The 27,845-nt window shown below is 41.5% G+C and overlaps 1 protein-coding gene across 1 annotated transcript; it reads left to right on the top strand.

Annotated features, from left to right (window-relative positions):
- The first annotated feature begins 37 nt into the window (after positions 1-37).
- ccdc88c (coiled-coil domain containing 88C) lies at positions 38-27,824 on the top strand. Its single transcript, XM_084569164.1, has 28 exons — positions 38-748; positions 1,455-1,513; positions 2,458-2,541; positions 4,023-4,166; positions 4,790-5,016; positions 5,536-5,617; positions 6,493-6,651; positions 6,908-7,054; positions 7,148-7,298; positions 7,435-7,616; positions 7,796-7,933; positions 8,016-8,300; positions 8,403-9,200; positions 9,597-9,724; positions 9,814-9,955; positions 10,087-10,233; positions 10,425-10,586; positions 10,727-11,004; positions 11,751-11,894; positions 12,113-12,299; positions 12,414-12,559; positions 12,831-12,920; positions 13,849-14,156; positions 18,683-18,772; positions 19,227-19,340; positions 19,423-19,560; positions 19,719-19,954; positions 23,051-27,824. Exons 1-28 carry the CDS (start codon positions 703-705, stop codon positions 23,828-23,830), a joined length of 5,592 nt encoding a protein of 1,863 aa, XP_084425290.1. The 5' UTR covers positions 38-702; the 3' UTR covers positions 23,831-27,824.
- The last annotated feature ends 21 nt before the right edge of the window (positions 27,825-27,845 follow it).

Raw genomic sequence — 27,845 nt, 5'->3', positions numbered from 1 at the left:
TGGGTTTTTTTCCCTGACACAGACGCACACACACTTTGTCGACAGCAGGGTGTTTCCTGTTGGCTGCTTGCCTATACACACACTTGTCTGGGACAGTCGCTAGCTGGACTTTGATTCATTTCTACAAAAGGTGTTTAAATCAGAGCTGCTTCTACTCCTGCCAGAGTAGCACCAGATATTGTCTGCTTTCTTTCCTCACCCAGTTTGTTAATATCACTAACAACTGCTAGTTCAGACACTCAACATAATATTTCTGTTTTGCTCATTTGCACTTTTTTTTCTCAGGTATTTATTCTATATAAGATGAGCATGTATCTGCCTGTGTGCCACAGGATGACTTATTAATGATCTGTCTACCAAAAGTTGACATTTTAACACACACCCATACAGTACTTAGCTTTTTTAAATAATTTTAAATGACTTTTTTTATATTGGCTGATGATTTATGGCTTCTATTATCAGCTACTGTTAGTTTCAAAATGTCCACTCTATAATATCAGTGCCAAAAGCCATCATTTGTCAGCCTCCTATATGTTTTATCTTACTGCTACTGATGGACAGTCTCTAGTGAGCCTTATCTCATTTACGTAGTCTGATGCACAGCTGTCATCATCATCATCATCATCATCATCACTAGAAGACTATTTATCTGTCTGCTCTTCCTCTGCCCTGCTATAGGAAACCTTACAGCAGTTGGTAGTCATGCCCCTTCCCAACATCCTCTGCATCGCCAAGGATCCATTGTCAGGTAACACACTTTAACTACACAGCACACAACTTTTCAAATCCAGTGTCTGCACTGCCTTCCTGACTGTGCTCTAATAGATACAGTATAATGGACACACAATTAACATAGAACTGTTATGTTTAGATTTAGAGGCATCCTTCATCCTCCATGTTTTTTAACCCATCCAGGCCTGCACTGAATTCTGCTGCCATAACGTTTTAAATGTTAATTTCTCTGAGAATTTAACCCATGACGTAGGCAGTTTCTTGTCAGAATTATGAATTGATGACTGTATTTGCGGCCTCGTAAGTAGTTTGGCGCTACTCTAATTCAAATAAGTACCAGGGAACAATGCATGGTAATACTGTGCATTCAGAAGAACCACAATAAGAATCACACTTATGCTGTGGGAGTCATCATGGAAGATGAGTGTAAAAGCATCAGTAATGAAGCAGAACAATGGCGTTCACATGGTGCTTTTGCTCTTAAATGACTGTGAAACGAATCTCAATAGAGAATCTGTAGTCAGAAGTGAGAGGTTAGCTGTAACATTGAGTTACAGTGCCTAAAGTGTGCTGCAGGCTCAGTCGCCATCTATCTTTAGATCACTCCTTAACATTATGATCAGAGACTCCCCGTGGGACTTTTTAGCTACCCATATTATGATTGCTGCAAACACACACACTGTTTCTGATATACAGAATTCCTCTGTGTTTTGTTCCACCAGCCAAGAGCATGGAAGAGCTGAAAAGACTTTTGTTGCTGGTACTAGGCTGTGCTGTACAGGTAACACACACACACACACACGCACACATATATATAGACACAGACAGACAGAGCTTACTGTGCCACCAGCCTCTCCCAGGAAATATATTTGTGTGTCTTTAGTTTTGCATGTCTGAGCACAGCTGTTGATTGTGCTTAGTGATGAGGTGCAGGGAGGGACTGAGAGTGTGGGTGGGTCTACAGGATTTAAAAACACATCGCAGACTTCCTACAGTAACCAGTCACAATTTTGCACTTGAATTTGAACTGCACAGTTTGGCAATTTAAGACCCTAGCAGTTGTAATATTTGTTTAATTGAGTGATGATATCTGAAAAGATGATATCCATTCTTAGGACCCCCGAACGTCATTTTATAATTAGCCAGATGTGGAGAGTTAAGGGTTAATTGGGTTACCTGAAATTAAACAGGAGGGGCCAAGTCATGAGGGAGGTGGGCCGCAGGTGGTTTCTGTGTCTGATCGCTCAGCTCTTTGTTTCTGTCATTTCCACCTCTCCCGTGTTTCTTAACCCACAGAACAGTTTTTCTCTTGTATTTCATTGTTGTTCCCTTCCTGCTTCCTAATATAGCTCCCTCCCTCCCTCCCTCTTTTTTCTACGTTGCCACCTTTTGTCTCACTCCTTACCTGTACTGGTTTGACTGGTTCCAGGAGGAAGGCCACGAGGGAGCAATGAATGGGATCACTGAGGGAAGGACAGAGGGAGGGAGGGAGGGATGGGTGAATGAAGCCACATGAAAATGTTATTGATGTTGACAACAAAAACTCCTTCTTCAACCCAGAAAATATTTGATAAGCAAATGTACTTCCTGCATATATATGCACACTGTATATTCTGCTATTCTTCATATTTCCCCGTCTGTTTTTCCTGACACTAATAAAACAAAAACAACTTTTACGAACAAGTAAAACCATTGTGATTCATTTCTTCATTTCTGTGTGTTCAGTGTGAACGTAAGGAGGAGATGATAGAGAAGATCAAGCTGCTGGATATCGAGACCCAAGCCGCCATTGTCTCTCACATCCAGGAGGTCAGTGGAGCACAGTGCTAGGCTTTGGCCTGTGATAGAACCAGTGATTAATGCTATTCAAATATTTTTGCGTTGTTTTCCTATGTTTACTTTACTTGGTCCACATGCTGCTTTGCCAGATTAAGGCGTGCACATCGGCTCCTTTCTGAGCTTCTCCGTGTAGGTCTACAGAATCATTTCCAATGAGACTTCAGAGAAGCATGATTTATAAAACAATGCAGGACTCTTATCATCAGTTTGTGTACTCGCTGGCCCAATTTGTAGGGTTAGAGCAGCAATGAACAATAAACTGATGGATAGTAGCACATACTTAAATCACTTAATCAGGAGAAAAGGTATTTGCCCCTGATTAGTCGTAGTCTAAGTCATCTTTGTCTTCCAACAAAAACGTTTTTGGACCTTTGATTTGGGGAGAAAAATCTATTTCTGTATGTCACCTTGGTCTCTGAAGGGAAATAGTTAATTTATGCTGATGTTACTGTCTTTATATAAACTACAACTTCAACTCTACAATAATTCTGCTGCATGTAGGCTGTACCCCAGCGTTGGCCTTTCTAAAATGAAGGTGGTTAGAGTTAGAATGAGATATTGGTCTATGTCAGTGGTTTTCCTGTACACTGTGACAGCTCACATTCTTCTTCCTGTTGTGCGTTAACTTCATATTAATATTATTGGTGTGTTGATTCTGATGTTAAAGTGGCATCCAGATGCCAGCATCATGTCAAGTGGCGTTGAGGCAGCTGGTACAGTAGCTTAAGTTGTTCCCTTAAGTTTGTTCTTTACAGTTTCCTAGAGACGACCCATTAATGCCTCACACGGTGCACATTGTTTTATCTCCATGCAGTGTGTAACATGTGCATCATCAGCTGACATCAAACAACAGCTTGGTCAGCAGTAATTGATTTAAAAGCTCAGTCTGTTTAGTTATTAATGTGTTTTGAATGCAGTTTCCTTCTTTTTTTAGACAGCCTGTTCATTTACTTCAGCCTAGTTGTTCAAGGTCAGCCTTTTACTTCTCAGACAAACTACTATCTGCTGGATGAGGTCAGACTATGCCTGTTAACCCCTTCACCCCTGTGGACGTTTAAAGATTTGGTCATTACTCGCTGTGTGGAGAAGCATTGTTCAAACTCACAGATCTTTATTATTTGTGGTCCTCTTAATATCCCATGGTTTCCAAATATTTCAAACAAGTCAAGCCACATTACAGCAGTAATGAGTTAAAAGGATATAAGTAATTTAACATTGTCTAGTTAAAAGTTCGATGTGGTTCTGTCAGAGAGGTTGGGAAATGTTTTTGTTTTTTTTTAGTCGAAATTTGAAACCTCTTTACAAAGACATCTATGAGAAATACTGTGTTTAATGTGTTTTAACATTCGGTTTCCCCAGTTCATACGAGGAGGATTGCTACTACCACGTACAGCCTAACTTGTGCTGTACTTTGCACCATTGTGATTTGTGTGAATGCCTGTGTTTTGTAGGTGACCCACAATCCGCTGAATGTTCTTGACCTGTCGTGGCTGGAAGAAGGAAGCGATGTCACACATGAAGTGCTGGAACCTCTGTCCCGTAACATGGCTGTATCCCTACAGCAACTCATTGACCAGCGAGACAAAGCCAGTGAGGTACAGAGACTCAACCACGGCAATTACCGCCATTGTCATTTTTTCAGGTCTCTTTCCAACTCTTTAACACATTCAGCTAGTAAGTTCCAACTGAGAAGAGGATAGGATTAGGTTTTGGTAAATGGTAAATGGCCTTGCTTTTATATAGAGCTTTTCTACCTATTGGTACTCAAAGCGCTTTACAGTCACAGACGCATCTACCCATTTGTTCACACAAGCACACACACCTTCACACACCAGTGTGAACCCCCCGTTTCCCCCTGGAGCAGCTGGGGGTTCAGTGTCTTGCTCTTCAGCGTGTGGCACATTCCAGGGATTGAACCGCTAACCCTCATGTTCGTGGACAACTCGCTCTACCTACTGAGCCCCAGTAGTCAGTCTAATTATTCATCAGCGCAAATACCCTACATTTTATCTCATGCGATAATAATCATCCAGCTGAAGATGGAAGATGGTTAACTGTGATATTACACAGGGGTGCACTTAGTGTTGAGGCATACTTTATGATTGATTGTTGTATTTGAAGCACAGATTGCAGTGTCCAATGGTAAAATGCTGTTTCAGTGCTCTTCACCATTTTTATTTTACCGCTATTTTGGTAAAATGGTTGACCTGCCTTCCAGGTGATTGTGGACCTCACCCAGGAGAGGGACTACTTATCCAGTCAGCAGCCCCAGGAGGGATGCAGGAATCTTGGGATGAGCAGCCCAGAGCGCGGTTCTGGAGGTGTGGGAATGAATAACGGTGGATTTCCTGCGGGTTTGCCTGCACTGACTAAAGAGGAAAAGCAGCATCTGTCTGTGGAGCTTGCTGATACCAAGGCCAAGCTCCGCAGATACAGACAAGAACTGTGAGTTCATATGCACAACTATTCAAAAATTAAGATCAAAGAAAAGCCCATCTGATAATAGCCAGTTGTGAACAAAAAAATGTGTTTCATTGCCCATAAGTATTTTTTTGTGACTAACTCAGTTGTTACAAACAGTTTCTGTGAGTATCACCTGTTTAAGGCTGCTATGTGGTGATAAAAACATCAGCTGGAAGTCTTTAAACAGCAAGCATAGCTTATTACGCTGTCTAGTTTTGATAAATCGTCAGTGTAATCACATAGTGGATCCATGTATTTGGACATGAAGTGTACACTCCCACTTAACTCACAGCCACTGGTAGTCATTCTGTAGAACATAACTGTCTAGATTCTTTAACCAAATATAATGAAGACTTACAGTTACACATCTACTGTTAGTTCTCACACTCTTCAATTACTGTCAGGCTATCTAGACATTACCAGGGTGTGGGACTGATTATACAATGTAATTATGGATTGTAAATTCTTAAATTGAAGTGACGTGTGTGTATATGTTTGCAGGGAGGAGAAGACAGAGCAGCTGATGGATTCAAAACATGAAGTGGAGCGTCTGGATCAGGAGTTACAGCGAATAAAGCAAGAGGTTAGGACCTGTCTGTAAACAGTAGTTTCCGATCTGTTTGACTGAAGGAGACTGATGGAAAAACAAACTTATCAAACTAAAAAGTTCGAGTGTATTTTAATCATCCATCGTGATTCTGGGCTTATGAAAAAAATCGAATCAATCGAACCATAACTACATTTCCACATAATTTCACATATCAATTGTACTACTTATAAGGTACAACGTGCATACGCAGTGAGTGACAGGATATTCTTTCTTCTTCATTCTTTCTTTCCTATTTGGTCAAATGTTGCTTGTAAGGTTGCAGTGACACACTAAACACGCAAAGTACAAACTGCGTAGAGTGATTATTAAGATATTTAGCTGGTTATCATCCAACATAGTGAGAGTGTGTTGGTCTGAGGCTCTTTTAAACTCTTCCTCTTTCATCACACAACATGTTTTAAATAGACTGATATTGAAATAAGTTCTAGAGGTAATACATTTATTATTGTGATACAAGACTCATTTCTCTATTTCCCTCTCTCTCTTTTCTTGTTTAACGGCTTCATGGGCTGAAATAAAATTGACATAAAGTGGCATCACAGCACTTGTAACAACATGATGCCCTGTTAGCCTAACACTATTTAAATGAATTAGTTCTGATAGTGTTATTGGTTAGTGAAGCATTTAAACAAAACTGGACTAAAAGAATGTTACCATAAATCAAGTTTGTTGATTAAAAACTCAAATTTGTTTCAAAGACTGTCAGCTTCAGTGGTTTAGTGGTCGCTATGCTTTGTAAGTAGTATGCATTTTCTAAATTCCGATAATTAAGTTTTGATTATTCATAAACAGAACGTTCATACTTATTGACACTACTTATGATATGTGTGTTTGTGTGTCTGGTGCAGAACCAGTCTCTGTCTTGTGAGGCTCGCTCTGCGCGAGTGTACCGGGATGAGGTGGACTCACTGAGGGAAAGAGCGGCTCGGGTCGACAGACTGGAGACGGAACTGACCAGATGTAAAGAGAAACTCAATGATGTACACTTCTACAAGACCAGAGTGGAGGTACAGCTAGAGCTTCACAGCATTATATGGCATGATAGGAATACTACCAAACATCTATCTCATTCTCTTCCGCTGGTGTTAATTTATCACTCTGATATCAAACCCTTCATTGTAACATCCTTAAATATCCTTAATAATATTCACAGATAGGCCTTTCATCTGACAGTCAAGACACAAACACAATATGAAGCCAGACTGATTTGGCAGCTGCCACTGACAGTTCACTCATTGTATGTGTGTGTATGTGCTCATTCAGGAGCTTCGTGAAGACAACCTGACTCTAATGGAGACTAAAGTGTTGTTGGAGGAGCAGCTGTCAGCATCCAGGGGGCGCTGTGATAAACTGCACACACTGGAGAAAGACAATCTGTTACTACGAGCTAAAATACATGACCTGGAAATGGTATGTAGTAATACTTTATAGCTCTGTGGCAGCTAAAAGTACTCAACATTTACTGTTGACTAATCTTGCGTGTGTGTGCACATGCGTGTTCAGGAGAGGGACAATGAACGTCGCAGGCTGGAGGAGCTGGTTGAGGAGAACATGCTGCTGGAGATTGGACAGAAACAGAGCATGAATGAGTCAGCTCATCTGGGCTGGGAGCTGGAACAGCTTACCAAAAACAATGACAACACTAACACAGAGAGTAAGAAACATACTCTGCTACTGAGTTCTATTCCGTTCTACTGTCCTACTTGTATTTACAGAGATGTAGTAGTGTTACAGAGAATATCGTCTATATTCTTTTGACTGATCTATTTTTTTTATTTTTTTTGCCACAGCTCGTAAGTCATTAGTCCATGAGTTGAATGAGTGTGTTTCAAGCCGGGTATTGAAGCTGGAGAAGGAGAACCGGGAGCTGCAGTCTTCTATAGAGAAACTGAAAGAAGAGAACCACCTCCTGCAGGAGCAGCAGCTCCACACTCAGGAGGTGGATAGGGAGAACCAGAGCCTCAGCAACAAGGTAGGAAACCTGTGTGTTAAAGTCAAAGTGTATGTGACACTTCTGTGACCTGAAGATCCTACTGATACTGAACACTTACAGATGATCTCAGTAATAAATTATATTTAAATTATTACTCAACAGAGCGCTTTTTAACACTACAGCTGTATAACTTAATCTCTTGCTGATATGTTTGTTAGTTGGAGCGTCTTCAGGGATTGTTGGACCAGGAGAGACTGACCAATCAGGACATGGAATCTCTGGGAGAGGAAATACTGAAGGAAAAACAGAGTCTGGAGAGAGAAATGCATGCTCTGAGGGCAGAGAAGGATCGACAGGTAGTTAACACACTCACACTCAGGTAAAATGTTGTTTAAAGTTACTTCTGTACCCAACTCCCCATTCTGTTTTTCCAATCAGATCTCAGAATTGGAGAGTGAGAAACAGCACCTGTCTGATGCAGTGGCGTCCCTCCAGGAGCGTGCGCAGTCCAACAGCGAGGCAAGGGTCCGCGAGGTGGAGGCAAAGAACCGCGTACTGCACCAGAGCATCACGGACACCAGCTCCAGATTGGCCAGCTTAGAAAGTCAACTCAAAGTAACCAGCGAGGAGGCAGACAGGCTGCGGGAGAGAGCTGCAAGGTGTGAGGAGGCAGAGAGGGAGGCGGCTAAACTGGAAAGAAGCAGGGACGCTCTGAACAGAGAAGTAATTATGTTAACAAAATAATGCATTTTAATAATGGTTTCTTCATTTATAATGTATCTGATTTATACAGAAAGTAGCATAAGATGTTTTTGTTTCTTCCAGGTGGCATCTCTGCGTGCATGCAGTGAACAGTCAGAGGCTCTGGAGAAGCAGGTGTCCTCCTTGGAGCAGGAGTTGCACAGGCTGAAGCGAGAGGCAGAGGAGGCCCAACGGGAGCTGCACCGACTGGGGAAGTATGAGGCAGACAACAACTTGTTGTCAAAGGAAAACCTGGACCTCCGTTGCTCCATGGAAAACCTTCGCTCCTCGTCCGCCCGCCTGGCCCCCGTGCAAGAGGAGCTCAAGGAGGCGCAGAGAGAAACACAAGAGCTGCAGAGAAGTCTGGAAGAGGCCAGGGAGGAGATGCAGGGAGAGAGGAAAAGAGCAGAGAGGCTGGAGCTGAACTTGGCAACTCTGAACCAGGAGAAGCATCGCTTAGAGGAGGAAATAGAGAAGAGCAAAGAGGAGAGGGTAGAGGTAGAGCGAAAAAGGCGAGAGACACAAACTCGAGAGGAGGAACTGAGAAGGGAAGTGGAGGAACTGAAGGAGGAGCGGAGAAGAAGGGAGGAAGGTGACGAGGAGAGGAAGAAGCTCCAGCTGGACCTGGAGCAGTCAGAGAAGGGCAGGAAGCACCTGGAGAAGGAGAGCTGGAGGATGAGAACTTTGCTGGAAGGGAAAGAGACAGAGTTAGAGGAGAAGGTCAGGCAACTGACTACACTGAAAAAGGAAGGTGCAGCTCTGAGTAAGGAAGTGGAGCGGCTGAAGGAGATGACAGTCAAAGCCAAGGAGTCGGAGCGGGAGAACAAAGAGCTGCAAAAGCAAGCGACTATTGACAAGAGGACTTTGGCTACACTGAGAGAGGTGGGAGGAAAAACCTTTAAGACTCCCTTAAGTCACATAACAGGCCTCTTGAAGATGGAAAACAGAATCAGTCTTTAGGTTAAGGGTTTCCCACCAACAACCAGAACCGTATTTGACTGAACAGTTTTATTATAAAGTCAGGTTATTTGATGTTGGTCAGCAGACAGGGTTTGTTTAGATGTCAGTGAATTTGCACAATCAACTTTCCACTGTCTGAGCAGTTAGTGGGCTTCTCTTTGTCGACTTAAAAGTAGAACTGTTCCAGAATGAACTGATAATCTCAACATAACAGTATAGAAAACCCAGTCTGATATATAGTATACATTGCTTGAATCCTTAGACTGCATCATCTGTTTGGAAATGTAGATTGTGTTTCATAGTTGTGTCTCTGTACAGGAGCTGGTGTCAGAGAAGCTGAGTGTTCAGCAAAAGAATGTTGAATTAGAGAGACTAAATGAAGAACTGGAGAAGATTGGACTGAACAAAGAAAAACTGCTGCAGCAAGAACACACACTGGAGGACAGGTAGGCTTCTCTAATATGGATATCTCTAAAAGATGATTTGATTTACATATACCTTGGATGGTAGTCGAGAGATTTCCTTTGTATCTCAGCAGGTACAGGCTGCTGGAGTCTCGGCTGGAGGAAACTGTCAAGCAGACAATGAAGATTAGAGAAGAGAAAATCTCAAGTCTGGAAAAGAAACTAGAAGAGAGCAACATACTCAACGCTACCCTTCGTACAGAGCTAGCCACTGTAAAGACATACATGCAAATTCTTATAAAAAAAATCTTACATGACTCATAAAAAGCTGTCTTTACTCTATTGCTGTGTCTATAATGTTGAAGATTTACAACAATTAATGTGTGTAAAACATTGTTTTCCAGCTTCAGGCTCACCAGACTGTGTCTGCTATACGTCAGCAACAGAAGGAGGAAAACAACCACAACTTCCAGCAGCACTCAAGGAGCGACCGGGATGCTACAGCTGAACTACTTCGAATCAAAGATCATCTTATTGACGTAGAAAAGAATGTAAATATAAATATATTCCTGATTGATCACCTAGAAGTTACCTTCCTACCAGAGAGTGTAGGCAGAGCGAATGCAACAGATTCACTCGTTTAATTGCAGATGGACATTACTTTGGCCAAACACACAAATAGTATAGTGGTAATATCAAGGTATTTTGTGTATTTGAGCTGTATTTTTGTGCCATTTTGCAGAATGCCTCCCTGCAGACAGAGAGCAGTCTGTTGAAGGAGCAGCTAAAACAGCTGGAGAACCAGAACACCTCTCTCAACAACCAGATGGTGACGCTACAACGTCACACCAGCACCCTGCAAGAACAGAATTCGACCTTACATACGCAGACGGCAAAACTACAGGTACTGTGCAGTCATTCACCCAGACAAACTTGCTTAAAACCTTTTGTAAAGCTAGGCTAGTGAGATGGGTGACGGTTTATACAGTATATGAATACACGCCGTTTTAACATTGTGCTCTAACAGATCTCACTGTGTCTTAGGTGGAAAACTCCACACTCTCTTCTCAGAGTGCTTCTCTGATGGCCCAAAATGCAGTGCTGCAGGGCCAAGTCACAGCTCTGGAGGCCGAGGTAGAGTCATGGCAGCGGCAGCGTGAGGAGGCGTGGCGGGGCAGAGAGAATGTGCTCAGCGATCATGAACGCCTGTTGAGCGTTCATGAGAGGCAAGCACACGAGTATGAGCAGCTGATCAGTCAGCACGCTGCACTGAAAGGCAAGCAGAGGGCGCTAGAGAATGAACACAGGACGCTGCACAGCAAGTAAGTGAATCGCGTACATATTATGTGTCATAACAGAAGGTCTTTGATAATCATTCATATAGCCCACAAACAACACCGTGAGATAAACACATGACCAGAACTATGTCAGTTCAGAAATTATAGGGAAGGATGAACTCAGTAAGGCCTTTTATTCTGAAGTTTATTTATATCCTGTGTATAATGTTACTTTTGTGCTGAGTCAGGTGCCAAAAGAGACACATGAAGTCACATGAAACGAAAACATGGATACACAGTTAGTGTTCTGAGTAGTGGGGTCAAGTTAGTCTTGTTGATTATTGACAGCTTGTACACACACTGCTTCTTACATAGGTCAGTGACAAGGACATCCACCAGCACATTACCTTCCTTCCTAAGCTCCTAAGTTATTTGTTCCGCCTTGTTTACTGGGTCTTTTTTACCTCCCTGATGATTTTACCAGCCACAGATCAGCCTTTTCTAACACTGAGGTTTTCAGTTTGATGATATGCCGACAAGTAAACCGCAACCAAATGTGACTCGTGTGCTACATCATTTTTGGACATTAAGTTTATCTTCTTATTCCCTGAATACTTTAGCGTCTCTTTTCACTTTTTAACACCTTTTGCCACATATTTGTTTATGGGAAGATGCGCAGTCTAGAATTCATGTTGTCACACGATTATGTGAAGAGTGTAAACAAACGTGACCATTACAGATGCTATCAAGCAGAAATAACTGTCTGGCTCTGTTTGCCTGTCTGTCTGCAGGTATTGTGTGTTGCTGCAGCAGAAGGAGAAATGGGAGGAGCAGGAGGGGCGCGGTCAGAAAGAAAAGGAGGAGCTAAACCAAGAGTTTCAGAAGAATCGGCTACTACAGCAAGAGAATCTACAGCTAAAAACAGAACTGGACAGGTACTGTTTTTTTATCCACAGTCACAGTGCCCGATGTTGTAGACCAATTAACTGTGGAAAATATCCTTAAGTGGTTTGGACGGTTAGTTTCAGCTATAGTGTAGCTATAATGAGGTTAGTGTCAGAGGAACAGCATAGTTATCAGCTGAAAATCCTCACCTTGATTTGTTATTGGCCAAGTAGTCCTTTTTTCTAATTTCTTCTTTTTACCCGTTTAGACTGACAGAGTGTCAAGTACAACAAACGGAGCAAAATGAAGGACTCCGGCAGCGCGTAATTGACATGAAAAGTTCTTTAAGCACTGCCCAGCAGGAAGTGAGCCGATGGATGGCAGAACACGATTCACTAATGGAGAAACACCAGAGCCTGGATCTTACCATGACCAAGCTAGACAACCACTGTGAGGTAAACCAAAAGGCAACACAGTAAATATACAGGTTTCCCTTTGGAGAACACGGCTTGAACTGTCTCTTTGTTACTTCCCCCGGTATGTGTGTGTGTGCGATTGTGTGTGCTTAGCTGTTGAGTCGACTGAAAGGTAACCTGGAAGAGGAGAACCACCACCTCCTGAGTCAGATCAACCTGTTGAGTCAGCAGAACCAGTCTCTGCTGGAGAGGAGCATGGAGAGCAAAGAGCTGTACCACCAGGAACAGAAACTATACATGTAAGTGCCCATGACACCTGCAACACACAATACACATGACAAGACATCTGTGCTTATACATTGTACAATGTAAAATACAGCAATATAGACTGGACACAACTGCTAACATGTGATTACACACGAGTGCTGTCAGAAAATGGAAAAATAGATGGATATATATAGAGAGAGAGTGATTGCTAATACAAATATGGTTTTGAAAGATAGAACAATGCTGTAAATTTGAATAACGTTCTTTGTTTCTTTCTTTCTTTTTGTCACTCTCTCTAATTAGCGATAAGCTGAATGCACTTCGTCGTCAAAAAGAGAAACTGGAGGAAAAGATCATGGACCAGTACAAGTTCTACGACCCAACACCTAAAAAGTAATACTTTGAATCATTACCTTTTTTTGTTAGAACGTTTTTGAAAATAATGAAGTCTGATGTACTGTCTCAAGGGTTTATTCGGGAGGGGTTGCTTGGCCACAGACAACAGCCAAACACATCACAGCAGTAGCGGTTTTTCTATTTCAGGGTATTGCAGCCCTGAAATATAGGCGAGAGACAGCTCTGTTCTGTCAGCTAAACAGAAGAAACGTCTTATTAATATCTGCTCCTTCCAGCTATAAAAGCTATAACAAACAAGCCAATAGACATAAGGCATGGCATCTGTTGTTTTTTGCTTAAGATGAATTAAAACTGTGATTATATAAATACATTTTGATTTTCCACATGCAAACTCCGTTTGATGCATCACTCATTTTAATCTGCGTCTAAAAGGAATCTTAAATGTGGTAAAAGCAAGAATTCCAGTAAGGCAGTCTGCATTATTGTGTGAATCAGTGTTACACTGGCATACTATTATGTGTTATCCACCACTGCGTTTATACTGGATGAAAGGTTTTTCCATTAGTTGATTAAATCTTCACCCATCTGAAAGCAGCGGAATACATATGTTGATAAATCTTCAGCCAGCGCACACTGCCATCATACATGACTGTCCTTTTTGTTTGCCTTCAGATTTAAATCACATATAAATGACACCAGGCTGCTATAAAATAATCACATACATTCTTGTACACAGGGAAAATTACAGTGTTTAATTAGTCCTGGGTGTCAGTTGTCAAAACAATTTAAAACTGTACACAATTATGGCATCGATATGAGCCTGTGATTATAAACAGCTGTTTTAGACCAATGATGTGACTGATTTACGTGAATAGAACTGCTTACTTTATTGCCAGTACTGATATTTGATATTTGATATGTGATATGCGATACTCCACGTTAATATCTTGTTTTATGTTGTCAGGAGGAGTCAGTGGCCTGCAGCCAAAGCTTTTGCTAAACTAATGAAACCCAGAAAAGAGGGCAGCAGGGAGAGAGGAGGGAGTGACCGAGACAAGGAAGGGAGCAAAGAGAGAGAGCGAGCAAAGAGCGCTCCAGACATCCCCCTACCTGCGACACCCCCTCTCCTCCCTCCAGAGACCCCGTCCCCTGTTCCCCAACACATTGGAAGCGACTTGCACGACAGCAGCCATACACACAGTAACCATAACAACCACACCACCAGCCCCAGCCTGGGACCCCAAAGTCCAGCACTGACACCCATCAGCCGAGGTAAACACACCATACACACTGTGTCATTTTTTTAATTTCAGGACTTTTTACCTTGAAAGTCATGTCTGTGTTTTTCTCTTTATGGACAATGATGGAAAACCCTAATACATGACGTGAACTCTTCATGTCTACAGTATACATGGAATACAATTTTATTAGATTTTTGAATACAAAAATCACAAAGCTGATAAAATCAGGTTTGGGTGAGGTGCACCGTTCGTGTCACTCCTATAGAGGGCGCTGTTGACTATCGTAACTGACGAGATGACTGACTCGTCATCTAGCTTTTTGGTTTTTTGTTTTGACTAGACACTTCTACTAGAGTAGAAAGTCTAATGTGTAAGATGACTTTCTGGAGCAGGTTTCTGGACTTATTCTGTTTTTAAATTAAGAACTGCATATGTATTTACATTTGTTTTCTATTTCAGAGTTAGGTATTATTTTACTGTATTTGGATAGAAGTCATGTTATTTTTTATACATACATATATATATATATTATAATTACATTAGACTTTAGATTAGACATTCTGCAAAAGAACGGCAAAATCAAAATTGTGCTCTTTGGCTTGCCAAGATTTTTGTAACATTACTACATGTCACATATTTAGTTTGGGGCAATCAGTCACCGAGAACAGCGACAGGGAACGGAATGCTGGCAAGCTTTTAAAATAACCCTGGGCAATTTGTGATGAGAGGAATTTCTCCCAGATTGTTGCTTTTGCTTTTCAGTGTCAGACATTTCTTTTGTGTCAACACAACAGATCAGCATACTGAAAATACCAAGGATACAAGGATACCATCAAATATTAGCTTTAGATCAGGGCTGTCAAACTCATTTTAGTTCAGGGGCCACATACAGCCCAAATTGATCTCAAGCGGGGCTGGACCAGTAAGATAATAGCACAATAAAGTGATGACAAGGATAGTTTAAAAATACAGCAGGACTGGGTCTCGGTGTTGTGTTCTGTCCACTTCTCTGTCTAAAAACAGTGGACAAATTAGGAATAGCAGTTATTTTCACTGAAAGTCATGCAGGCCAGATTAGACCCTCTGGCAGGCCACTTATGGCCCGCGGGCCGTATGTTTGACACCTGTGCTTTAGATGACCCGATACTCCAAAATCCTTGTTTTGTACTCCTTGCTCAGTATATATTTAAGTGTAGAGTCTCATTCTGAAAAGGGTGAACCCGTCTTGCAATCAAAATGGAATTGCTGCAGCTTCCTTTTTGTCATCCAGGTAAAATGCATGCAGAACTGGTACTGGAACAATTCTAATCCCACTTGTGACATGGACTTCTGAGTACACATTAATTTATATTAAAGGGTCACATTAAAGAAGGTTGAGGACCACTATTCAGTGTTTCTACTTGATCCACCATTCTCTTATGCATGATCCTTACTAATTTTTTATCTTTCATGGCTGTGGGTTTTCTGTTGTACTATTCTTACACTCAGTTGTCCTACTGAGGCTGAGCTCAATTCACTCTTAGTTCATAAGTTGCATTTGAACTACCTCACCATGTGGGCGTTGTCGTACTCACCTATTTCAAGAGATAGGCTGAGACCTAATACATCTTTCAAAATTTCTCTACTATATAGTTATATATGTCTTGTTTGACTGCAGGAATGACTATGCTCTTAGTTATTATCTGTAATTTCCTGTATAAAACTGCAGGTCACAGCAGTGTCGGGACAGCAAACCGGAAATCAAGGAATAATCTGCCCTTTTCCATCATTGTGTGAAAAATCTGATCTTATACTGCACATGGCATTAATCAGCCAACTGCAGAGTGCAGTGAAATGAGTTTTTTTTACGTCACTGAGAAGTTGGAGGCTTGCTGCCTCTCAACTGCAGTACCTCATATATCGGCTCACTGTGGCTGCTCCTCCTTGTACTGTTACTCCCTGCACGATTTCCACTGTCAAAAAATGCCAGCACTGTCTTTATCTTGTTTTGTAGATGGATTGTTTTAATGAACCTTGGCAGTTAATGCCAAGTTCACTGACAAAATAGAAGTCAACCAGTCGAATGCAGTTATTAATTATTAATTAAAAATGCATAATGTTTAATACAGCATTTTTCTAGGAATGTTGCCACAAACTCCTACTTCGTAATAATGAAAATTTCTAAATATTACAATACTTTCATCAGTGGGTCATAGGCTTAGTCACCGTTGCGTCACCTCATTCAGATACAGAATGAGTATTTGAGATTCCTGCTTCAAATTCAGGGTGAGTTGAGGTCAGCTCTGATTCTAATGCTTGATTTTCCAGTGAAAATCCGTTTCCTTGTTTTATTCTAATTGATTCTCTTGCATGTTATCTGTTATTTCACATTCTGGTAATCACATAATTACTACCTTCTTAACCAAGTTTCTTTTAATTTACTCACTGCCATGGTTTCATTTTCTTTACATCTCTTCATCTCTCCCTCCTGTCTCTTTTCATTTCTCCCCCCCCAGTCCCTCCTGCTCCGAAACGCTTCAGTTTTCTCCGCAGTAAAAGTCAAGAGAAGCTCCTCTCCTCCTCTTCCTCCTCCTCCCCAACCTCCACCTCCCCCTCCTCCCGTCCCACCCTCTCTCTCACCAGACGACTGCGATTTTGGTCTTCCGCTGACATCACAGCCGACGCCATCACTAGCCAGCCAATTGCAGCCAATGGAGTTTTCTAACATACCCATCATCATCATCATCATCATCATCATTTTTAACCATACACTTCATCATCATCACTGACAACCCCATCAACACTCATCACTGTGACTTTCAATATTTCACAACAACAGTGCACACATATCAATCATGGATGCTTTTCACAAACACTAACACAGTCAATCATTGCACACTCTTCAGTCCACACAAACATACTACACACGAACAGGTGCATGTTGCTGGCCAGTAATACTAGTAAGTAGTGTATGTAGACATGGTTTATGTACGTGTGTATGAGAGTGTGTGTACATGCTCCTGTTTCCAAGCACGCCAGGCTTGCCTACATTTCTGCACGTCGTTGAGAAATAGTTTGTTTTTGATTATTATCTGTAAAAAAACGTGCGTTTGTCTGCACACTGTCACCGTTCTCATTGTTTTAAATGATGGCTGTTTTAAGAGCAGGCCTCATTTGTTCTTGGTTCTCAGATGTGCGCTACTTTTAGATAGATCTGTTTGCTTCACAAAGCTTTGCTGCAGAGTTTTCTCTGTCCCCACTCAGCGGTGACACGTCACCACAGTAACGGCACTCCTTGTCACCCACCACCTCTCTCTGTCTCGGCCTCGTCTGTCTGTCTGCTGCAATTACACCTGATGTCATGATGGTTAATGTAAGCAACCGTAGCTAAATTTGGTGCTGTCGTAAGGCTGTGTTTTAACTTGTCACAGATAAACCTTTCAACAGTTTTCATTCAAAAGTAAAACACAAAGTATATTAACAGGAAATATGTTGCCTGCTTGTGGCTCAGTTCTACTTGCTCTTGTTTGCTGTTCATTGCCTTATATTTATGTACTCAGTAGTTTTGGAAAATGTCTGTTTAATTTATTTAACTCTGGTGTATGAAGGCTCACATCGACTTCAGCAGAATTTCACAATGCATTTTTGCAGTTCTTGAGGACAGTCTTTGTCACTCGCACTGGAGCTGTGTTAAACTTGGTCTGTTCAAAGCCAGGATGTAGAGTGGGACGACTACACTGACTGAAAATAGATTGACTCCTCTCATGGGCACATGAGGATAGTTTTGACACACGGTGAATTTCAGTGTAATTTCCACTCTGCTGTTCTCGTAAAGTCTCACATCAGATCAGAAATAAATCAGAAACAGCAACTCAGTAAATTAACTGAGACATTAGAAATGTTCCTAGTTTGAACTAAAATAATTCTAAGATAAACATGTGAGAGTGTTTTGAAGACAGCACTATATAAGGAAGAAATGGTTGGCATGCTGTATTTATGTAATGTTTTATTGGAGATTTAGTGTTTGCATGCCAGTTTACAGAATCTCAACATGTGAAACTGAATTGTGTGGTTGTTCATTTTCACATTTTAACAGGGAGAAAGGTGAACAGGGATTCAGAATTTGCTACAGATTGTTCTTTTTTCATTTGAATTGAGAGACTGGTTTGTGATGGTACATGGCAGAACACTGCATCGGTGAAGCTACATATTAGTTGGGTGGATCCATGTTCGGACCTTTAATTCAGTTTCTGCTGCATCCTTATCAAGATATCAGTGAGCACATTCCATGATATTGATAAGAACATAAAATAATTGAGCAAACTTGGATGGATTATAGTCATAGTTATAATGAATTATGACATGGTAGTAGTGTGTAGCTTCCTCTGTGCCTGAACCAACGAGCAGATTCTTGATGTTTTGCTTTGCTTTCTTGCTACACTGTTAACTAACCTCACATACACAATCACACCCTGTCCTAGTGTTTTTGGTCCTGCACTCTGCAACGCTGTGCCCCCTGTGACTGTATTCCACTCTGGTTACAGAATACATCCTCATAACATTGTGATTGGTCCACAGGCTTGTCTGACAGAGGCCGGGGCGTGTACTGCAGCAGTACTCCAGGAGGCAGTAATGAAAGTGTCAATGGAGAGGATGCACATGGACAAGGTGATTGATAAACTCGTGTTTAATCACATCATTAATGACAGAAAATGTCACTATGTCTGGGCATTTGAAAGAGTTAGCTAAACGTGAGATGTCATGACATTTTCAGAGGATATTACTAATTCAAACTAAGTGTTCATTTTGTGTAACACCACCTGGAGCGGGCAAACCAGCAGCTGGGAACCATCAGAGTTCATATGATGGTTTTCTTCACTTGCTGCTAGGAAGGAAGGAGGAGTGTAAAATGCAATGTCTCCTTAGTACAAAAAAAACAACAACAAAGAAAATAAACTTAATTTTAACAGACCCTTAATGCTTCAAATTTGATACATTTCATAATACAGTTAGTCACCAGTGACATTGATTAGATTAGAAACGGTGTAACTTCGCCTGCTTTTTTGTATATATTTTAATAAATTGTAAATTGTAAATAAATCTTTATGATTTTTAATCCCAGGTCAGATCCATAAGACCCATCTGAGCTCCACTCCAAGCCACCAGTCATCCTCACTGGTCCTAAGTAACAACTCCAACTCCAGACTGGGACAAGTTCCAAGTCGCAGGCCCAGAGGTAGGCCAGATGATTTCTAAAACCTTATGTAGAGCTCAGCAAAGGTGTTTGGGTTTTTGTGACACTGACTGAAACATTTCAGGCCCATTATTTGATGAAGACTCTCGCCAAAACACCTCTGACCCCATGTTTGGTCTCCATGGCAACCCTGGAGGCCGCCCGGGGTCGGCAGACTTCAGCCACAATACTTCAAGCTCCAACTCACCTGTCAGCTGCAGAGGTACAGACATGTTAACAGTTATCTCTGCTTAAAGAAATATTTTGTTATAAGTTGTTTGGTTGGATATAAATTACTACATTTATACTGTTCTGTCCTGGTATAATCAGGTGGTACACAGTTTCAATCAGTAGTAAAACCAATATTTCTGTCTGTCTTAGACACATCGGATCGTCAGATGCGTTCAGCCAGCCTCTCTAGTGATGATGTCATGGGTCTAAGCCAATCACAGCCGACTCTGTCACGTAGTTCCACCCTTCCATATGACCATATACCTCAGAGGGCCCAACCACAGCGTGGAGGAGTAAGGAGTAAGACCCGCCCATCTTCTCCTGGAAGTGAAATGGTAACACTGGAAGAGTTTCTGCATGAGAGCAACATAAAATCTCCTCCTGTGGTAAGAAATATATGTAATAAAAAATATATATATTTTATATTAAACTTACATGTGTACATCCACAGCAGTTGCCAAGCAACCCCATGGCAAAATGTACATAAACAGAACATAAAAATGCATACACTATCAGTTAATGAGGTGGCTTTCATTTGACATTGAGTAATACCTTCCTTCATGTTACACTCAAAGACCAGAAAAAGAAGAAGGGTACTACTGAAGGGTTTCCATGGGTCCAGAGAGAGGTATTCAGTACACGTTTTTGGACATTATCAGCTGAAGTCAAAGGACATATTAAAGTACAAATGAGTCACACTGAAAGTAAACAAGAGAATGTAATGAATCATTAATTCCTGTTAGATGGTGTTGTTTAACCCAGCTGGAGTAGATTTTGTAGTAGTCACTCAGCAGGAAACACAGATAACAAACCAGAAGCGATTCGTTTTTTTATACAACTGCGAGTAGGAACCATACTAAAGCTTTGCGTGTACAAAAGCCAAAAATGTCACATGCCAAAAGATAATCAAATTTGTAAATCTGACTGCTGGGAAGACTTGCAGGCAATTTTCCCTAAATAAATCACAGTCCATCTGGAAAAGTGTGCATATCTTTACCTCTACACACACAGACACACACAGTCAACCATAAATGATCAATGTTAAACACCTCATGAGTATTGATGCTCAGGAAACCATCTCAACAAGAGAGAGGAAGGAAGAAAGGAATTATTTTTACCCTGGAATGAAGGTGCTTGTGTGTGAAGAGGAGGTTAGCATATAGTATTTTCCAAACTATTGATGCTCTGTTCTACACTTCTTGAATGCTGATCTGATGATCTAAAATTTACTCCTACAACCAATATTGATAATTTTATCACATAGCCACTATACATGGTTAAGGCCTCAGTATAATTCTGATTAATATCTTTCCTTCTACATCCTTTCATCATCCTGCAATTCCATGGCTGTGGTGCGCTGCATTACTCACCAGAAGTGTCAGTAATGTGCAGTCTGACCTTTTTCTCTCCATATGTACATGTGGTCATGGACAATCTCCCATCGAGCTTGTTTTTATAGATCCCAACTTTTACATGTGAAGTGGTATAGATCTCCTTCAGACCTTGTTTACGGTTTTAAATGAGGGCCTTGCTACCAGCTAAATCTTCTTATAACAATGTACACATGAAGATGTCATGAAATTTCCCTTTATTCTGTCAGACAAAACGGATCAAACTCCATTCCTGAAGGTAATGGCATCATTATCTAGCTGGCAGCTGCTGCTGGTCATTTGGCTGAGCACTTTGAAACTCTAGAACAATTACTAATTGTCACTTAGAATAGTGATGCTGCAAGTGTAAAAATGATGTGATGGATTAAATCTTTTTATTATTTCTCGTCAGAGCTCCTCTGCGGATGTTTAATGCACAGTAGCAGAGCAGTTGTCAAAGATAAGGGACAACCACAACAACAGAGCTGAGCTGAGAGACTTTCTTTAAACCTCAAATTACAGCATATTTCTGCAGAGACCTGTCAATGACCAACTGTGTGACTGCTTTCAGTATTCATAAAGAGGACAAAATACAAATGTCATGTACATCCGCAGGTTAAAACTGCATGGGGGGAAATTAAATTAGATCTAATTAGGCTCTACGTCATTAACACCACAAACAGTCTTGAATTATCAGTGCGCGTCAGAAATTATTTAAAATATGTCAGCTCACTGTTGTTTTGCGTCACAGCTAACGGCCACATCAGCTTGATGAACTTTGAAATGATAAGTTATGCAAATAATAAGTTATGTGTCATTAAAAAGAGCTTTACGCGCAGATGTAATATGCTGTTGTGCAACTATTCATTATGCTGTGCATCCTCAGAATGTTATACTTGAATGAACTTCAAGTTGGGGGGTGGGTACATGCCGTAGGCGTATTTTATAATTTAAAAGCCGAAAAAAGAGATTGCTTAGTGAGCCTGCAGATTTACCTTGTTTCCTGCATGGCACATTTTTGATTTATCTGTATGTCTTAATAGCAGCCTTTGCACTAGATATCCACCAAACAGCTAGCTCATGAAGTGTTGTTGCTATTGGTTTCCGACAGACAATTCCTACGCGTCATTGTTCAGTTATCTGATCTTACTGTACTAAGACCATCTCCTGTGTATAAATGAGCTTTTTCATTCCAGCCTTTCATCTTCATACGTAGTCAATGAGCCAGATGTCAAATCAGCGTGAGAATATTACTTGTTTTCAGTCTGTTGAGCTCTTTTATGTACATAATAATTCTTATTGATGATCCTGCAGACTGTGACACACCTCAAAGTTAAGACGCATTCCTAACACATAACCAGATATTTAATATAAATGACTGAGACAAGCAGGCAAAGTTTAAATTATTATGTGAAGGTGATTAACCCTGATTCCCACCCATACTTCAAAGGTTGTTGTTCTACAGCAGTCAGCCTGAGTCAGACATCTTACTGTAGACTGGACATATTTCTTACAGGTCTGACTGTGCCTTAGCCTTTGCTGGCTAGACTTACAGCCTGGATGAACATCAACAGGGAAGATACAAAATGTCATCTGATGTCTAAGGGTTGAAAACCTCACGAAGTCTTTGAGTAAAAAGAATTTTCCCTAAAGTGTGAATTTGGTTGAGAAGATTACAACCCTGTGATAATGTAAACATTCCATCGTAATCTATTATTCAAACCAATTTGTAAAGATGATGCATATAAGTTTTAGAAACAGCTCTTTTCAGTAACAATTACTAATAGAACAAAATAGAACTAAGTTCTGATCCCTGAGACTTTTGCTTTTTCACCCAAGCCCTACTTGTTCTTCATGGAATTAGTGTTGCCCTCAGTCAAATGAAATAGTAGTTTAATATTAGTTAAGGGCCACATGTCTTGTTCAGTCTTTAGTATTAAATAAATACAGCATCAATAGTTCACAGTGAAATGCTATTTAGAATCAGCACATACTCTTAAAACAATGGCCTTTAGTCTTTCTAAGATACTCACTCATCAAATAAGTTTTAGTTAAAACCTGTGAAGCAACTTATTTTTATTGGTAGTAACGTTTAACTGTCTCTGGTCCCAGGTGTCAACAGGAAGCAGGGAGGACTTGATGACTGACTATTTCACCAGAAGCTCCGCACCCCCAACTCCCGCTGGCAGAGATCAGGTGACTCCCACCAGCTACGTCACACCCACTGTGCAGTCGTCCAACCAGAGGCCAGGCCAGAGTGTGAAGCCTTCACCCCGCCAGCCTGTTGGCCAGTCCCCGGCCTCAAGCCAGCCTGTCGCCCAGAGAACCAAGCAGTCACTGAGCAGGGCCTTCAGCCTAGCCTCAGCTGATCTGCTGCGCTCTAACGGACCAGACAGTTTCCGTGGGAATGACGGGTCCCCTGGCCAAGCGGATGTAGTGGTTCGGCGACAAGGGGGTGGGAATAACGGGAGAGAGCGGCCACTGTCCGCTCGCCTTGCTGGTCCATCGAATGATCACGGAGACGGCAGCTTCCTAAACCCAACCATTCACCACTCGTCGTCTCTCAGTCTGCAGACGGAGAGGTACGCAGAGAGAGAACGAGACAGAGGGAGGACCGCCATCTCTCGGAATGGCCCTCCTTCATCCTCCACCCACCATCGTGGAGAGGTTGCCATGGTAACCCCCGTCAGGGCTGTGCCTGCCACGCGGCCCGATGAAGCCTCTGATCAAGTGGAGGTCCTAAGGGACGGGCGGTCAGGAGACTCCTCCCAAGCGAAGAAAGAAAGTGAGAGAGCGAGGTGTGGTTCTGTCGAACGCCCTAAAAGCACACCAGCTTCTCCTGACCCCAGTAATGACCCCCAGACTGTGTGGTATGAGTATGGCTGTGTCTAAACAGTGCAGCTAACCGAGTGTGGCGGGGTCTAAAGACAGGAACCAGATACTCTGGTATTTCTGAATATTAGTGCTTTGTGAGACAGCTTTTGGTCTAAGCTCTTTGTATTGTGGATAAACTTCTGGAAGTGTATGGTTAAGCTGTGTTTCAGTACAGCGTTGGCCACTGGAAATCTGTGGCTTAGCTTTGTCTACATCTTGGAAAGCAATACCACATTTAAAAACATCTCTGGAATAACGGACTCGGTTAAGATTTCTAAAAAACAAGTTTCGTAAATGAACAACCAAACAAGGATTTCATAACACCATCTGCCAAGACAGACTGATTGATGGAGTCTGTCGCGAAGCTTTGTAAGCTAAGAAGCTGCTGAGATTTCTGCTGCACACAGTCAATCACATTCCACCTCATCTGCTGGATCTGTGGAGTCAATAACCTCTCATCATTGATCTTCACAAGCTGAATCTCTCTGAGGTGGATGCACTATAAATTTGACTTTAGTCGCTGATGGTCTTTTACTTGCTTAAACTTGAACACCACAACACTATAGATGGCCTCTGAGAATGCCGGGATTTGGTCTGGGATTCAGCAACAGTGTCTCTTGGTCAGATTAGCCACCAAAAGATCTTTTTTAAAAAAAACTGTGCTTTGTACTTGTTTTCAAAGAAAGTGTAGATGTTTTTACCAGAAGATGGTCCAGATTTTAATTTTTTTAAGAGTGCTTCTTTTAACACACGCAAAGATGGAGATGGAAGCTGCAATGTCCGGCTGAACCGTAACACTTAAAGCCTGTAGGGACAAGCAACGAGGAGAAGTGCATAGTTGTGGACCAAAACACTAAGATCAGGTGGGTCTATGAGCTGGAACTCTTTGACTGCTTACATACTGGCCTTGCAAATGTTTACCTGGATTCTACAAATCCTACTGCACTGTACGCCAGGAACTGAACAATTTATTTGAATGAAAGAGAGGAAGCTGGCTCCAGCGCGACTGAATGTATCAGATTTCTCTCCTTTTTTTTTTCTGCCCTCCTGCACTCCTCTGCTACCTTGAACAAACACTGGAAATGACAAGAAAGGAGGGGAAGAAATGGAGGGATACCAGAGGAGGCGAAGCAAGTGAAGGGGGAAGTTGCAAAGAGGTGGAGGGACGCTGAAATGGAGAGAATGGTGGACAGAGAAAGAGACAGATATAGAGACAGATGGAATGACCCGAGGATGGATAGATAAACAGGACAGGGATGGAAGGGCTCCTCCCAGTTAAATTACAGTCTTTCTCCCTCCATCTTTAGATTCTGTCCCAGCATGCAACACTCTTGACACTTTACTGGAAATGTTGCTTGACCCAAGCCAACACTAGTCCCACAAACACACACACACACACATATACATACAATGATATATACACACACACACACACACACAGGCATTGTCCTTGAGGGGGTTGGTTGTGGCTTCGCTAACCAGTGAGCTGGACGTAATTCACGCACGCACACACACTCACCACTGGGAAACCGCCGTGTTTTGGTAGGGTGTACTTCTGCACGCTAAGTCAGCCAGACAGTTGTAAGCACTGCACAGCAGAGAGAGATTCAGCCTGAATCCCTGTGAGATTTGCATATGAGTGGACTAATCATAACTGCCCCGTTGTGTAAAGAAAAAAACGAAATCCTCCAAGTGTCTCCAGTGGCTCTCTTGACAGTGGTGCACATTAAACAGCAGGGATGGTTGGAAATCTTTCACTCGGCATGTCAAATTGAAGTTTCAAGCAAAAAGCATTGAATCGTCATTATTCATATTTCGTTGGGTTTAAGACTGGAGGAGACAAATTAACAATGGCCCTTTACACGAGTTATAATTTAAGAATTTTGACAACTGTTTAAACAGTCGGTTGTGAAAATAATGAGCAGATATAAAGATATTGGAGCTCTAATGTTAAAATATGCGAACGCACAGCATTCACCAAAGAAGATAATGCCCATGCAGTTACGATTTAGTGTCATGAATACACAGATCTAGTGATCACGAGAGCTGCTGTCTGATTAAAAACGTAACTGCGGGGCATGATGCCACAGGTTTCTGTGGCATATCTGTGGTAAGTCTGTTATCTGCTCACCCTGTACTGTGTTCACCTGATTCCATTTCTACGGCTCAAAGTTAACTGACTGACAAACAATCGCTGCGACGTCAAGAAGAATCCGTTTTAAACATAATGCTCCTTCCAGAGATATAGAAAGAGCAGTACTGCGAACTAACTCGTAGATACACACGTATGTACATTCAGGGTGCCAACATGTTTACAGAATCTGACTGAATCAAGGCTTTAGTTGTGAGTTTAGTGTTGATCTGTTTAAATGTCAACCACAGGAAGGAAAAGCAACGTTGACGTCATCATGTGGTCTATCTCCGTCCACACCACATGATAAACAGACAAACACTTCTTCTTGAAAGCTTTACCTGGTGATAGTCAGGACACACATGTAACCCGAGTCCTTTTGACAGCTTTACACACTCCTCCAGATATTGTTTACTGCAATACATAGTACTTCACCTACATAGACTAAATGGAAACATCTGTTTTCACTATCAAGGTATTTCATCGCACTGATCCAAAAATAAGTTTAAAACAATCACGACCACTAGTGAGTACCACTGTTTAAACCATTGCCCTCAACAGTCTATAACCAATATAACCATAACTGACAGACCTATCTACCTAATATGCAGATTTTCTTATTCAAAAAATTCAATTAAACATTATTAATTAAAAACGTGTGCGCAAACACAAATACATCTGACCAGGAAGATTCATGCACAGAGTCAAGGGTCTAGTGGACACACATGAATGATTTTGGTATGGTGCCGTCATCGGTGGCGAATGACTGCATTTAAAAACGCTTTGTGCTTTCTTTGTAGCACGTTTAAATAGAGAGAGGAGAACAATGATAAACAAATGATATATTGTGACATAATGAGGACCAACTGACCGTCTGTCTGCACTGCTGTTTGTGAATTCAAGCCTGTCCTATGTGCATTAAAACATTCCAAAAGCACTAATATAATAATGGTGATGATGGTAAGGAGGAAGATGGACCACTGGAGTTGTGAAAACAAAGACCTGACAGGGATCCACCGTCAGCCTCTCAGTGCACATTTTGATCAAAAATCACATGTCAGTATGCAACAAGCTAAATTATTTCTACTGTAACATTTGTACATGATGTTAGATTTTTTTTTAAAAACTGGTCAAATATTCGAAGACTTGGGAAACCTTTTGTAAAAACTTGTTGAGCTGTACCGTGGAAATGTATGTTGAAACCAAAAAATAACAAGTCCAGATGAACTGTAAACTGCTAGAACTTTTAATACTTGTAGATTTTCTAAGAGAAGTGGGGTTGATGCTGTCAGTTCACCCCGTGGTTGGGTTTATGTGTTCATTTAAGACATCTCAGAATGATCACTTCACAGAACCCTTCAGGTGTGTGCGCGTGAGCCAGTTGCAGTTTTGTGATATCAAATTTTTGTTGAAACGACACCATGATGTATGTGTCTCGCATTACCCTGGATGTGTTTGTGTGTGCACTTTTTTTTTTTTGCATTCTCTCTGTCCTTTATCACGTCAAATCTCTGCGCTCGCCCCTCTGTCTCTTAAATGGTGCTGTCCTCCCTCGAACACGCCCCTGTGATCTCTGTCTGGCTCAGCCCCGTTGTACACCGTTCACTGAGTAAAAAGATAAATAAAAAGGACGCCAAATAGCTGCAGTGAGATGCAGCGTCACAGAGAAGAGGGTGAAAGTGGAGTTGACGTCACTGACATTTCCTGCTTTAACTGGAATTACTGCAACTGTAGTTCACTTTATGACTATTACTGACTATTATGACTGACTGCTATGCTGTGATGTGACTACTGTTAAAGGCTTATTGTTAAAGGCTACTAGTTTGATTGAGCAGACACTGAGGAGGCTGATATTATTGCAAAAGCTTTTTGTTAATAAAGATTTATAAACTCAAACTGATG

Source organism: Chelon labrosus, assembly GCF_963514085.1.
Source record: "Chelon labrosus genome assembly, chromosome: 20".
Lineage (NCBI taxonomy): Eukaryota > Metazoa > Chordata > Actinopteri > Mugiliformes > Mugilidae > Chelon > Chelon labrosus.
Note: the sequence above shows the minus strand (reverse complement) of the source record. Positions and strands in the feature narration are given on the sequence as shown.

Bases quoted from the DNA above. Each gene is read 5' to 3' on its own strand.
- ccdc88c (XM_084569164.1), top strand. From the start codon at position 703: ATGCCCCTTCCCAACATCCTCTGCATCGCCAAGGATCCATTGTCAG. The intron at 1,514-2,457 runs GTAACACACACA...CTGTGTGTTCAG, and splicing joins TACTAGGCTGTGCTGTACAG to TGTGAACGTAAGGAGGAGAT. The intron at 8,301-8,402 runs GTAATTATGTTA...TGTTTCTTCCAG, and splicing joins GGGACGCTCTGAACAGAGAA to GTGGCATCTCTGCGTGCATG.